We start from the raw sequence: 13,351 nt of genomic DNA on the forward strand, positions 1-13,351 counted from the left end.
TGTGTTGGGCAGTATATCAGCCTCTGTGTAACATGTTGTATTTTGTTTCAGTGCTGTGAAGCTAAAGCCCTGATGCTGTTTAAGGAACTGGTTGAGTGAAGGGAAGGGTCAGATGCCCTGCATGCTGGTTTCTCTGAAAAGCTCCAGATGAATCATGCCTGAGCTGTAACTGCATGTGAGGGTGGTGGCTTCTTTAGGGAAACCAGGCTTCAGTGGGAAGCGTTGCTTTAACTTATGTCTATATAGTCCTTCTGAAGGTGTTCGTTTTTTACCGTTCATGACTATTGGAGAATGCTTGAGCTGTCTGGTGGTTTGGGGTTGTTCTAATTGGTGCTTAAAACACATTATCCAAATTTAAATTTGATGGATGCTGTAAATTAAATAGACACCATCTCCAGTGAGTGAAAGTCAAACTTCAGTGATCTGTGTAAGCACAACCCTGCTTGAAAAAAAAATGCATTCTGTAAGTCTTTTGTAGAGTTGGGGCGGTAGGATGTCCTTACATTGCAGTGTTTTGTGGGGCAACCTGCAGCTTGAAAGTATACATTTCAGCTGTGTAGAGTAGTCAGCTGTTCAAGAAATCTGAAGACAAATAGTCAAATGTTTTAACAGCTATCATACTTGTCTTGTGACTTCCCCAAAGAAGTGGAAGAAAAGCTTAAAGGATCCAGCACAAAGCTGACTGAACAAAATACTGAATCACAGCAGTTGGACTGTTGAACATGCTTGTTCAGTATATTACACAGACACTAGAGTTTTCTTTATGGTGTAGGCAGTTTGATTTCAGAGGGGTATTTGTAAAGCTCATTATTTTCCTGGATTAGAGGAAGCGCTGTATCTTTAGTTCTAACTTGAGAACTAAGGTTATGCTTGTTGGTTGAGTGGACAGCAGGTCTTGTAAATATGGAACTTGTATTGGTAAGGAAGACAGAAAACTAAGGAGGAGAGAGGTCTTGGATTTTGTCACATGAACCTGAGTTGAAACTAAACAAAATGAGGAAGTGGTAGCACTGAACTAGTCACTGACTGCTTGCTTATGGCCTTCTGGGGCTGGTTTCTGTTCCTGTGAATTCACTCTGTCTTTGGGAAGGCTGAGTGGCAGGTTAGGCCCTTAAAGCTGAAGAAACAGTTCTTAAGCTGCCTGCTTTTAACCTGCTTTGCAGATCACGAAGTAAAGGTGTGGTGCTTTCTTGGACTTAGCTACTGCCGCTCAAGCTTATGGCACGCTACAACTGTTGCTTCTTAAACCTCTGAAGGCTAAATTATTTTTTTGTCACAGAATCTTCAGCAACACCATTCTGGTCAGAAAATGTCGGCTCTTGAAACCCTCTTTAAATACATTGATGAACACCAGGAACTCTATGTTCAGGTAAGTTTTCTTTGAGTTTTGTCCTGCAGCACAGACAGCTAGGGGATATTAAAAGTTAGGTGGTCAGCTTCAAGCTTGTTGTTACACCTATATAATATGCCCAATATATATGCCCACGGCACAATATGCACAAGCTGTAATATGCTTAAGCTTACCTTGGGTATCTGTAGACTTTGTGCTACACAGCAGGGGCAGCTGTAGGAAAGTGAGGTTTTGGAGAACTTTTGCCTTTAACATTAGTGATTAGAGTACACCTTTGAGCAGATGACAGTTGATTTGCCTCAAGTTTAAGCTCAACTAGAACAGTATTAGTTGAAATGCAAAATATTGTATTTGTATAGTGCCTCCCATGCCATAATTAAGTTGTAGTAAACCCTGTCTTTCTTTCTGTAGCGGCTGGCTCAATGGGTGGCAATCCAGAGTGTGTCAGCATGGCCGGAGAAGAGGGCTGAAATCAGACGCATGATGGAGGTTGCTGCAAAGGATATTGAGCGACTGGGAGGCACAACCCAACTTATGGATATTGGGAAACAAACGGTATGTAAGCATCTCTGTGTCAGCTTAGTAGAAAATTTCTCTTTAGAGGACAAGGTGTTTTGTACTAGGAGGTGCTGGCTTCTTATGATCCCAGTAACAAAGGCACTTAGACTACATGAAGTATCATTTTAAATGCTGTTTATTAGAGCTATAAAGAAAAAGGGTAGTATAGAGAATCTTATGTCCCTTCAGATGCTGGGAACCCCAAGCTACGCAGCATCTAGCGGGCATCCAGTCAGCATGCTGTGCAGATCCTATTCATGGAAATGTTATCCCATTTTATTTATTCAAGCTGTTCAGTTCCACTGCCAAACAAAAGGGATATTCACATGAGAATTTCTTGCTGCACTTTTAGATAAGACAAGGACATGCAGGTGGTGTAATCGGCAGTACCAAATGGGAACTTCCTGCCAACTATAGTCAACTGGCTGAGTTTATCCTGCAGCCCAAGGATTTGCACAGCACAATACAGGCAGGAAGGCAAAGCTGTGTGCGCAGCATAGCACTGCATGGGCTTGGGTGTGGATCACTAATTCCTTGATGTCTGATGGTCTTCTGGTCAGGATCACCACACAAGGATCTTGTGGGTAATGGTCTAGAAAGGCAGTAGTAGCCTGTTGGGGTGTAGGATAATGTCTGTCTTGTTACATACTCTGAGCTTCCTGTTAAAACCTTCATCTACAGTAAACCTTGGGATCTAGATCTGTTAAGCATGTTGTATTACATTTTGGACTGTTTATTAAATGTATTTTAAATACTTTTCTAAAGGAAGATGGACAGAACACCTGCAAACAAAAATGATAGACACTTTTAACAGCAGGCTGGTGTTGGACCTTAACACTCATGGACTGTTAAGATACTGACTGAAGTTTCAATAAGTCTTCCTAAAGATTTTTAGGCTCTTCCAGAAGTATTATTTGTCACAAGATTGCACTGCTCCCTTACCAGATACAGAAGGATCCTTAGTAGGATGAGTCCTCTCTTATTTTTCCCTATCTGGACTGCTTTTCTGTACCTGAGAAATGTATGTGGTTGTGAGAATAAAGATAATCTCATCCTAGGGAACCATCCTCTTGGTGTACTCCTCCTTGAAGTACCTAGTCACTACATGTGTCAGAACAAGACCCATACCAAAATTGTTAGACTAACATTTGGATAGCAGCATTCAAAATCCTGTTGTACTGGAGTGTTTGCTAGTTTTAGAAGGTAGTCAATGTAATTGGTGCTAATGACTGCTGGGTAAAATCTATGTCTCTCAGGACCCTCTGAGCAGTTCTTGCTTTTGGCAACTGGAATACACTTGTTTGTAGCACTACAGGTCCCAATAGGGAAGCAGCTGACTTCATGTGCTCTCTTGGGAGGGAATCTGTAGGATAATTCTAGTTCTGCTACTACCTACAGCCTAAAATCCCATCAAAAGTGTTTCAATCCAGAGAAAAACTTGTTCCTTTCATCAGTGTAGTTTTTTAGGGGCATGAACTGATTTTACAGTTTATTACAAGTAATGTTTCTGTTTAGAAAACTCTTGCAGCTGGATCAAAGTTAACTTTAGTATTTAGCTTTATATTATGTATGCACAAAACTAGTCAATGTATTATGTACATTGCCCTTCATTGATATAGCAGCAATCTAAAGCAACTGGTGAACTTGTCTGATCTTAGCTTACTGCTGCACAGCAGTTTGTACTGTGTACTGATTACTGTAAGTGTAAATTGTTGCAGTAATGCTTAAATCACTTAGAGCTGCAGCTGGCCAAGGACCATATAACCTGTTGATAAAAAATCAGAGCTTGGAGCCCATATGAGCAAAAAGTCAAAGCTGATCTTGATCTGCTGAACAGTGTCTAGGAGTATGTGTTCACCAGAAGGGAAATATATGCTGACTGAGAATAGCATGTGATAATTGCTTACGGGGTATTCCAAAGGACTAAGACAAGTTCAACTCTTGAACTAAGTTCATCAGCACTACCCTGCCCTTTGCTTTACAGCATAGGCTGGTATAGAGAAATACAGCTGTTACACTGACCTTATTTGGGTGTAGGCACGTGTTATACTCAGTGTATACCACTGTCAGGAAATTTTTGTCTAGAAAGTTATACTATGGACCGGATGAAAGTGCAGTGACAAGCAATGCAGGATGCAATATTGAATGGAGTTTATCACTTCTGCCTAGGTCAGCATTAGATATGGCAGTTTGGCATGCAGACAGCTTGCTCTGCTGAAATCGGATGTAGGATTGTTAGTTTAAAGCTAACAGTTCCGAGTGGCTTGGAACATTTTGACTATTACTGGGACTTGTCAGGAAACTTATTGGCATGGTGCTTTCATGCCTTGATTGCCAGAAGCAGTGTGCCAATGAGTTTAAGTAGCTTAGTTTTGTTAGCTGTCTATGCCCCTAATCTCATAACCTCTCTAATGTTAAAGTAACTCATCTGATAAAAATGTGCCACTGACGTTCCACGTTTGAATAAAACTTCTTGCCTCCTATTTCTAGCTGCCTGATGGATCAGAGATCCCTCTACCACCAATTGTTCTGGGAACACTTGGCTCAGATCCACACAAAAAGACGGTGTGTGTGTATGGTCACCTGGATGTTCAGCCAGCAGCCCTAGAGGATGGCTGGGACAGCGAGCCCTTCACACTGGTAGAAAGAGAAGGTAAGACCGGTGGACTTCACAAACTGATGAGCACTTCTTTAATGTGTGGCATTTCTCAACTGTTCTAAAGTTGCAACCTTGATTGAAGGGGGAAAGGAGAGTAAGAACGAACATGAGTGTTTATTTAATACTGTTGAGATAAAAGATGCAGGAGGGGAAATGGTAAACAAGTAGAGCTGCAAAATCTCAGCTGCTCTCAGGGCTTGTTTCTTTTTCTGATAGTCTAGACTGTACTTGCATGTTATCTTTGTTGTAGCTACAGCAAAGTCTTAACTGCTGCCTTCCATGGTAACAATTTGTTGCTAGAAAGCTTTCTAAAACTAGTTTCTTGTGTTCTTTACAACTTGCAGCCTGTAAGGTCATGTCAGACTGCAGGGATTTTGAACTACTATAGGGGACAAACACTCAACACAGCTTTATGCCTGGAGACAGGAGTGGTACAGCGACCTCCCTGGGTTAGCTTGTGTGTGTGCTACAAGGAGTGCTGCAGAAGCTGTGTTTTACAGAGCTAGCGCCCAGACAAATGTCCCTCACATAAATGGGGATGAAGAAATCGTGCAGTAACTCCTGTTGAAACAACACATCGCCAGTAGCTGAGATGAAAACTTTCCTTTCTATTTAAGGCTGGCGCTACCAACAGCCTCTCCCTTGTTTCACCTGCTCAGCGTTGAGTGTCAAAGGTCATATGAATAGAAGGCCATTAACTATTCTTGTTGCATAATTGTTAATCATTGCCAAGGAAAAACTATCTGTGGTAACTAGTACTTCTACTTGGGCACTCAGTTGTAGGCATCAGAGTGCAAGTTACTAAGTTGGATTATCTCATCTGAGGAAGAGCTAGACTTGCCTCAGGCTGTGACTTATCTCTGTGCAGCCTGGCAGCGAGAGGCATATTTACCAATGGCTCCTTCCCTTGCAAGCTGCCTGGCCTGTTCTGTCACTGTGGTTATACGTAGTGCTTGGGCATTGTAACCACAGCTCTGAGTTGCAGCAGTATCTGCCTCTACTGTGATCCCCTGTGGTATGCTTCCTGGCACTGCCCTGTCGCCTGTAAAACTTGTCTTTGACTAAAGCTCTTGCTAGGGAGATTCACATTATCTGGAGAATCCAGAGCAGTGGTTGGTCACTAGTCTTACTCTTCAAACAAAGACTTATTGAATTGAAGCTAATACTGGAGAGGTTTCTGTTAAAAGGAGGTAGCTTGTTTCTATACCATTTCCACTGTGTTTGTAGAAAATTATATTATTGTGAAGGATAGGGGAACAACTTAGCCTGAGGCAGTTACATCTTTTCCAGGCTTATGTTCAGCACCTATCCAGGGAGCAGCTGGGGGAAGAGGTGGAGTAGCTCTAAGTGAGAGAAATACTGCAGTCCTGTGCCTGTCCCACTTGCATGGGTATATGAAGCGGGATGTAAAACTGATGCTTCAGAAGAATCAGAAATGAAAGTTGATATAAGCAGGGTTAAAAAGCTTATCCAAAAGGAAATTTTCTCCTGCAGGCAAGAGGTGACTGAAGCTTCATCCTAAGTTTTCTCCACAGTGGTTAATTTGTATCTTGTTTCTACAGGAAAGCTGTATGGGCGAGGATCAACAGATGACAAAGGTCCAGTGCTTGCCTGGCTGAATGCCTTGGAAGCTTATCAACAAACTAACCAGGTATGTGCTCAAAATGTCTCCTGCTTTTTTACATACAGCTGAGTCTAGCAATAAATGTTATCCAAGCCTCAAACCTTTGAGGCAAGCCTGCTTATTCAGCTGATTGGAGGAATTGTGCAGTAGTCCTGTAAGTTCCCTGATGTCCCAGTAGGGTTGAGTTGACTTGCTGACAAGTTAGTCTGGTAGATGCTTAGATTGCACTGTAAGCATTTTTTCTTTAGTGCAATGTGTAGGAAGGAAAATACATATGCAAGCATCTGGAGCTGGAGGAATAATCAAGTGTGATCACTTTTGCATAAGGATGTCAAATTAGCTTGGCCTTTAACAAAGTATAGTATCTCACTGCTGCTGAGCTCTAAGAAGAGATTACCTTAGTAACACTAAACTAGGAGCTTTGCTGTTTCTGTTCAAGAAAAAGTGCAATCAAATAGCTCGGAAAGTTTGCTTTATCTTGCACTACTATTGCTTGTGAAAAGTGCTGTCTACGCATAGAATATGGTAGACTGGATAGACAGGGTAGCTCTGACTCTTACTGTGTCATGCAATTTCTGTGGTTGATGTTAGTTTTCCTAGCCCTGTGACTTACCTTTGGCAACAGATTTCTGCTGCATTCCCACAGCGAAGAGGATTGGGAACAAGTTGTTCTAGAGCTTAGTTAAAACTTTGAATTCCTTCAAATGCAGGGTGGTGTAAGTGCAGTTGAAACTTTGTAATACTTTGTGTATGATTAACGAATTCTATTGTCATGGAACTAATTTACCCATGTCCATTTTTCTGCTTTGTACATGATGGGTGAAAATTACTGATTACTGAAGGAGTCCAATGTTTTCACATAACCTGTTCTTGTTTTTCACTTTCAAAGGAGTTTCCAGTAAATGTTAAGTTCTGTCTAGAAGGTATGGAAGAATCGGGATCTGAAGGCCTTGATGAACTGATTTTTGCTCAGCGAGACACTTTCTTCAAAGATGTGGATTATGTTTGCATTTCTGACAACTACTGGCTAGGCAAGAAGAAGCCTTGTATCACCTATGGCTTGAGGGGTATATGCTACTACTTCATAGAGGTAAGGGCTGAAATACGCTGCAAAACCACTTTTAAGCTGAATTTGCTGCTGGAGAAGAGTGATAGCTCAAACTCTTTCATGCCAAAACCTTTTCCTCAGAAAAGGTGAAACTCAGTACTCAAAGTGGAACAGTTTCTACTAATTGTTTAAATATCATCCTTTGACTATGCTATGATACTTGGGTGGGGAGGGATAGCTTTCAGATGTATGAAGCAAGATAAGCCAGCACCTTCAGTGGAGGATTATCTCATGGCATAGATATCTTCACCCAGATATATCCTTGAGTGCAGGAAGACATGTCACCACTGAAGCCCTCACAGCTGGGACAGTCAGAACTAAAGGCTTGTCCTCCACAGAGCAATAAAAAGCATATCTGCTTTAATGCACTACAACTGAGCGGTCTGGTTTCAAAACCAGATGCATTCTCAAAATACATGCAGCAAAAAGCTAGGGTAGAAGTCTGTCTGTGCATTTGACAGTATGTTCATGCTAAAATTAACCTGAATCTTAATGCACTTCAAACCAGGTGGAATGTAGTGACAAAGACCTTCACTCTGGAGTTTATGGTGGTTCAGTACATGAGGCCATGACAGATCTCATTACTCTAATGGGTAAGAAAAAGCAGGTTTTACTGAATGTGTCTAAAATGGGAGTAAGAGTCATCAAAGCATGAGTTTGTCATGGGAGGGGTGTGTGGTGTCCCTGCTTCTACCTTAAGCAGCTTAAGAGCTGCTTACACTCGCAAAGCAATGACCAATGAAATGGTGCTTGCCAGGTATGCATAGAACAGGCTGATGCATTAGCTACAGAAATATGGTTAAGGTCTTGCCAAGAAGTTTTCCATCTTCTTTAACTTCCCTTAAAATCTTGCTTCGAACTTCTATGTTAATTAAATCACCTCTTTTCTGCAAATTCTTCTACAGCTGCCATATTGATCTCCTTGGGAATCCTGACTTCAAACAGCCAGCCAAACATGTAGCAGTAGAATTAAATACAGTTGCAAGGAAGTGTACATTCTGAATCGCTGCAAATTCCATAAGTGCTTTCCATGCTTAGTGGAACAGGATCTGGGAGGTATAGGTCGGAATTTCATTGCCTTTACAGAGTTTTCAGAAGGCAAAGACTTCTATTTCCCAAGGGAAGTGCTCCTAGCTATGATATCTTGTTTCTTCTGGTTGAATTCTGACATTAGGTGCTCGTTTACAGGTTCTCTTATAGACAAGAAAGGGAAAATCCTCATCCCAGGTGTTAATGAAGCTGTGGCACCCGTTACTGATGAGGAGCTGGCACTATATGAGAAGATTGACTTTGACCTGGCAGAATACGCAAAAGATGTAGGAGCAACAAAACTATTGCATGATACAAAGGTATACTATACTCCTCCCTCTCTACCCTGGTGTGCTGTGTTAGTTCAAGCTATCTATATTAGTAGAAGACAGAAACAAGCTTCTGTGTGTACTAGGCAGCCGCCCAAATCTTTGAACAGGCTCAAGGTCAATAAAGTCATGTCTGAACTTCTCACATCTTCATCCTGGGAGCTCTCCAAACAAATGCTTTTAACAGCATTGAATCTTGCAAGGTATAGGTATTACTAGTTTTAAAGCACTATACCCTAGATGTAAATACATCTATTGTAAAAAGCAGAAACAAGTGTTGTAAAAGACAAGTTTACATGTGCAGGTCTGTTTTCTGTCCTAGTACTGTCAGAAGAAGACTTCAGACTCAACTCAAATAGGTATAAGTAACAATCTTACATATTCAACCTTGTCTCTACGTGCTCAGGTTTATATCAACTGAGGGCACACAAGCTTCCTTGTTTGGCCTTGTCCTATAAAGTAGTGGATGAAATATAGCTTGTATATAAGGAGTTGGCAGGATGCTCTTCATATATGATACTGAACTAAAGCTGTTCACTCTTAGCTAGACTGAAATCCTACCTTAAGTTTAACTTACCAAAGGAGTTCTAGCTAAGCTGCATGCACGCAAGAAGGGTCTTCAGGCGAAGAAGAGATATGGGAGAGAAGGCTGTAATCTCCAGATGACAGCGTACTTGAAAAACTTGAACAGTGACAGTAAAATTTTCTTTGAGAGAAGACTAGAGGCAGGTTGTACCTGGAACAAAAACTTAACATTAAAGCTCACAACATTTCTAAGTCTCCTGAATCTCTGCAGTGAAGTTCAGGTTTGAGGTACTGTAGCTGTCTAAACAAGACAAATATGTTGAATTTGCAATATCCAGTGTACTGAACAGCTGTGTCCAAGGCAACAGGGAGGAAATGCAGAAGTATATCTGAAATGACCTAGTAATGGGCTCACTTTAAGGAACCCAGACTTCAGACACTTTAATGCAACAAATATGTGGCAGGAGCACACTTTATGCCTCAGTCTGCACTGTGGTGAGGCTTTTAGAAAACTTGTGATCTTCATAAGCATGTGTCTCAGTGATGGAGGCACCTACCTGACTTGAGGCAGTGGGGACTACAGCTTCCAATACATTCCTTACAAAACTGTGCTTGAGCATCTTGTAAATGGTATTTGTGTCCTTCTCAGAAGCAGACTGGTCATGTCCTTTAAGTTCTGTAGAACTAGCAGAAAGCCAAACTAGAGCTACTGAATCTCTTAAGGTGCTGAAAACTCAGCCATTGGACCAAAATGTGTGCTGAATGGGAGTAGCAGCTTCTGTTTATAACTGAATGGCCTTGAATGAGCTGTATTTGTCCATGGGAGAATGCACTGTTTCTTGCAAAGTCTTTCTTTGATTGAACAAAGTATTACTTTAGGGAACTCTGCCAAACTTTACGTAACCTTGCGTCTTTCCCTTTGCTTCTTCAGAGAGATATCCTTATGCATAGGTGGCGGTATCCGTCCTTGTCTCTCCATGGAATTGAAGGAGCCTTCTCAGCCTCTGGAGCCAAGACTGTGATTCCTAGGAAAGTGATTGGCAAGTTCTCAATCAGGCTTGTGCCAAACATGACTCCTGAGGAAGTCACAAAGCATGTATGTTGAGATGGATTTGTAGTCTCAAACCAGTCTCTAAACTTCTGTTCTCTGTGTCTGGGGAAGAGTATTTCTGGTTTATAAAGCAGTTCCATTTACTTTGCTACCATCTTCCCTGTTCTGCACCTCAACTCAGATAACTTAGGGAGTTGCTGTATGGCCCCATGCTGGACTGCTGTGGCCTGGCTGTTCAATTTCTCTCAACTAACTTGAAGAATGTGTTCAGGAGTAAATGATAATTTAATTGTAGGGCACTTGGTTTACCAAAAGTGCATATTCAAAAGAATAAGTTCGACTTACTGGCAAACTGTTCCACACTATATTGTTAATTTGCCTAGAGGAGATATTCTGACTTGAGAGCAGAGGTACATAGGAATAATATGAAATAGTAAAAGGAAAAGTATTGCTGCACAGTAGTAGTGACCTGCAAGTCCCTAAGATGCTTTTAGTACACTGTCTTTTATCAGCATTCATAGAAATGCTAACACTAGATAAGACTGTTCAATCTTTCTTATAGGTTGAAGACTATGTGAGCAAAAAGTTCGCAGAGCTGCAGAGCCCCAACAAATTCAAAGTATATTTAGGCCATGGTGGAAAACCCTGGGTGTCAGACTTCAACCATCCCCACTACCTGGCTGGTAGGAGGGCCATGAAGACAGGTCAGTGGGTTTCCCACTTGGCTTTGGGAGGACTAAAGAGCTCTTGTTCCATTACCTTAAATACTGAGGAGGTCATGTTTGCAGAGTATTTCCAGTGTTCTGCACTTGCATAATAAGTTTGGCTCAGTAAGTAATGAAGCATGTCATGTGCAATCCTTAAATGCAAGTCTGAAGTACAGGAGTGAAAGAAACTTGATGTCAAGCTCATTCCTACTATATTGGAACAAGCCCGTTGGTACGGTGTTGCTTTTGCATAAGGATGAGACTGTTAGTGGTTCAGGTGACTTGCTTAGGCAAAGCCCTCAAAGCTTAGTCATCCTAGCATGCGTAAGCAGTTGTGCTAGGGCAACTAGATTGCACAGGGCAACTACAGCAAATTGGACTTTTGTTGGAGTACAAACAGGTTTTCACAAGAAGTGTTACTTCTGTAACTGAATGCTGAAAGTGACAGTACTCCATCACTATATCTGGGGGGCAAATGCCACAATTCTGCAACCTCTGCAGTCTGCCTGATTGAAACAGCAAGATTTGCTCAGCACATGGTACAGAAGTGGTTGGTACTTAATTGCTTAAGCAGCAGTAAGGATCTGTGGGGAAAAAAAAAAAACAAATGCAATTCCAAACTGACTGGAGTATCGCTTTGTTCTAGTTTTTGGAGTGGAACCATAGTAAGGATCTGTGGGGGAAAAAACAAAACCAAAAAATACAATTCCAAACTGACTAGAGTATCACTTTGTTCTAGTTTTTGGAGTGGAACCAGACCTGACGAGGGAGGGAGGAAGCATTCCTGTCACCCTTACTTTTCAAGAAGCAACAGGCAAGAATGTCATGCTGCTTCCTGTTGGAGCTGCAGATGATGGTGCCCACTCTCAAAATGAGAAGCTAAATAGGTAAGAGAATATTTATCCATGTGCGAGGCTGAGCTATACTGTGGGTCTTGGCATGTATTATGAAAAGTACCACGAAGAATTGAGCTCTTTTCTTTATTTCTCTAGAAGGCAAAGTGCCATTTCTCCTGAGCAGCGAGTGACTGGTTGGGTAACTAGTCTGTTGCTGAATCTTGATGTCTACTGCTTCTTGTTTTATGCACTTGAAACCAGAAGCAGTTTTTATACTTTGGTCTCCAAGCTTGGCTGCCCCCTACCCCAAGGGTGGCATTTCTCTCTTGCCTGAGGGGAGACAGGGAGGTTCTGAGTGGTGCCTGTTGCCTGCAACTGTAGCGTCTGTGTGTGTAGGACTGATACTGCAAAAAGCACAGCTGCTAGGAATGCAGCTCAAACTAAGACGATGCTAATGGAAGCTATGTTCTTTCCAGGTACAACTACATCCAGGGGGTGAAGATGCTTGGTGCATACCTCTATGAAGTCTCCCAGCTGAAGGACTAAGTTAGACACCTTACCTTCTGGCTTATGGATCAGAAGCCTGAATTTTCTTATAAAATGTCATCAATTACTGAGTCTTACGTGGCTCCCCTTTTTCACCAACACTCCACCACTTTGGTGGGGCAGAAGGAAGCATGCAGATCTACTTGAAGAACACTGTATACCAAAAATATTTCTTTAATTGCTTACTTCAAATGACAGACTATTCTTTATCTGGCTGGCAGTCCTGAACTGCATCTTTGTCCCTTCTGTGTAACTTCAGAGTTGTGGTTTGCTGTATTAATCTACTTTTCCTGTAAAGCAGGAACAGTTTGCTCTCAAATGTTTAAGCAGCCACATCAGTTGCAGAACTGCCAGATCAGTTTAAGGTTCTCATTCCTGGATATGTCCTGGAAGTAGTCAAAGTGACAGATTATGGGGCTATACTGGAATGTGCTCAAGCTGTAGAGAGGCATCTGTCTTGCCAACTGAGTGATTTGGAAGAGCAGTTTGTCTCTTACAGTTTATACCTGCCTGCAGGTTTCAATTTACAGTGAATTAGGTTATAACAAAATTCACTGTGGTTATGACTACTGGCCATCATTTTGTAAAGCTGCCTTTGTATTCCCTAAAAAAGAACAATAAATAATCATGCTCTAGAGTCTGGCTCTTGGTTTCTAAGGATTAAATAATAACTTGGGAGGGAAAGCAACTTTGGGTAAGTTGGGAGGAACCCTTCTATGGCTATAGAGGCAGGTGAGCAACATAAGTACCAGACTGTACTTCCTGGGAATCCAAATATTTCTTCCTTAGGCTCTGGCTCCACGGCAGTGTGTTGACTTGATGCAGATATTGCTAAATCCTGCTCTCCTGAAAGAAAACAAGCTCAGAAAATGTTCTGTTTTGGCTTTGTAAGCCAGGTCATCACAACTGACGATGCTGCAAGGGAGTGGGTGGAATTTGTAGGCGTAAGCGAGAAGGGAAGAGTATCACTCACTGCAACTACTGACTGACATCCAACTTCCAGCTGTCTTTTGGAAACATTCAACTCC

The 13,351-nt window shown here is 41.8% G+C and overlaps 1 protein-coding gene across 2 annotated transcripts; it reads left to right on the forward strand.

Annotated features, from left to right (window-relative positions):
- The first annotated feature begins 1,285 nt into the window (after positions 1 to 1,285).
- On the forward strand, positions 1,286 to 12,960 carry CNDP2 (CNDP dipeptidase 2 (metallopeptidase M20 family)). Of its 2 annotated transcripts, XM_009885864.1 has the most exons (11): positions 1,286 to 1,369; positions 1,763 to 1,906; positions 4,400 to 4,562; positions 6,131 to 6,219; positions 7,082 to 7,282; positions 7,809 to 7,893; positions 8,489 to 8,649; positions 10,115 to 10,279; positions 10,797 to 10,938; positions 11,681 to 11,828; positions 12,254 to 12,960. In XM_009885864.1, the coding sequence occupies exons 1-11, from the start codon at positions 1,310 to 1,312 to the stop codon at positions 12,321 to 12,323; spliced, it is 1,428 nt and encodes a 475-aa protein (XP_009884166.1). In that variant the 5' UTR covers positions 1,286 to 1,309; the 3' UTR covers positions 12,324 to 12,960. The 2 variants fall into 2 exon arrangements, with proteins under 2 accessions (XP_009884166.1, XP_009884167.1); XM_009885865.1 differs by lacking the exons at positions 4,400 to 4,562; positions 6,131 to 6,219 and having other exon boundaries at positions 1,310 to 1,369; positions 12,254 to 12,571.
- Positions 12,961 to 13,351: the final 391 nt, after the last annotated feature.

Source organism: Charadrius vociferus, unplaced genomic scaffold (assembly GCF_000708025.1).
Source record: "Charadrius vociferus isolate BGI_N301 unplaced genomic scaffold, ASM70802v2 scaffold195, whole genome shotgun sequence".
Lineage (NCBI taxonomy): Eukaryota > Metazoa > Chordata > Aves > Charadriiformes > Charadriidae > Charadrius > Charadrius vociferus.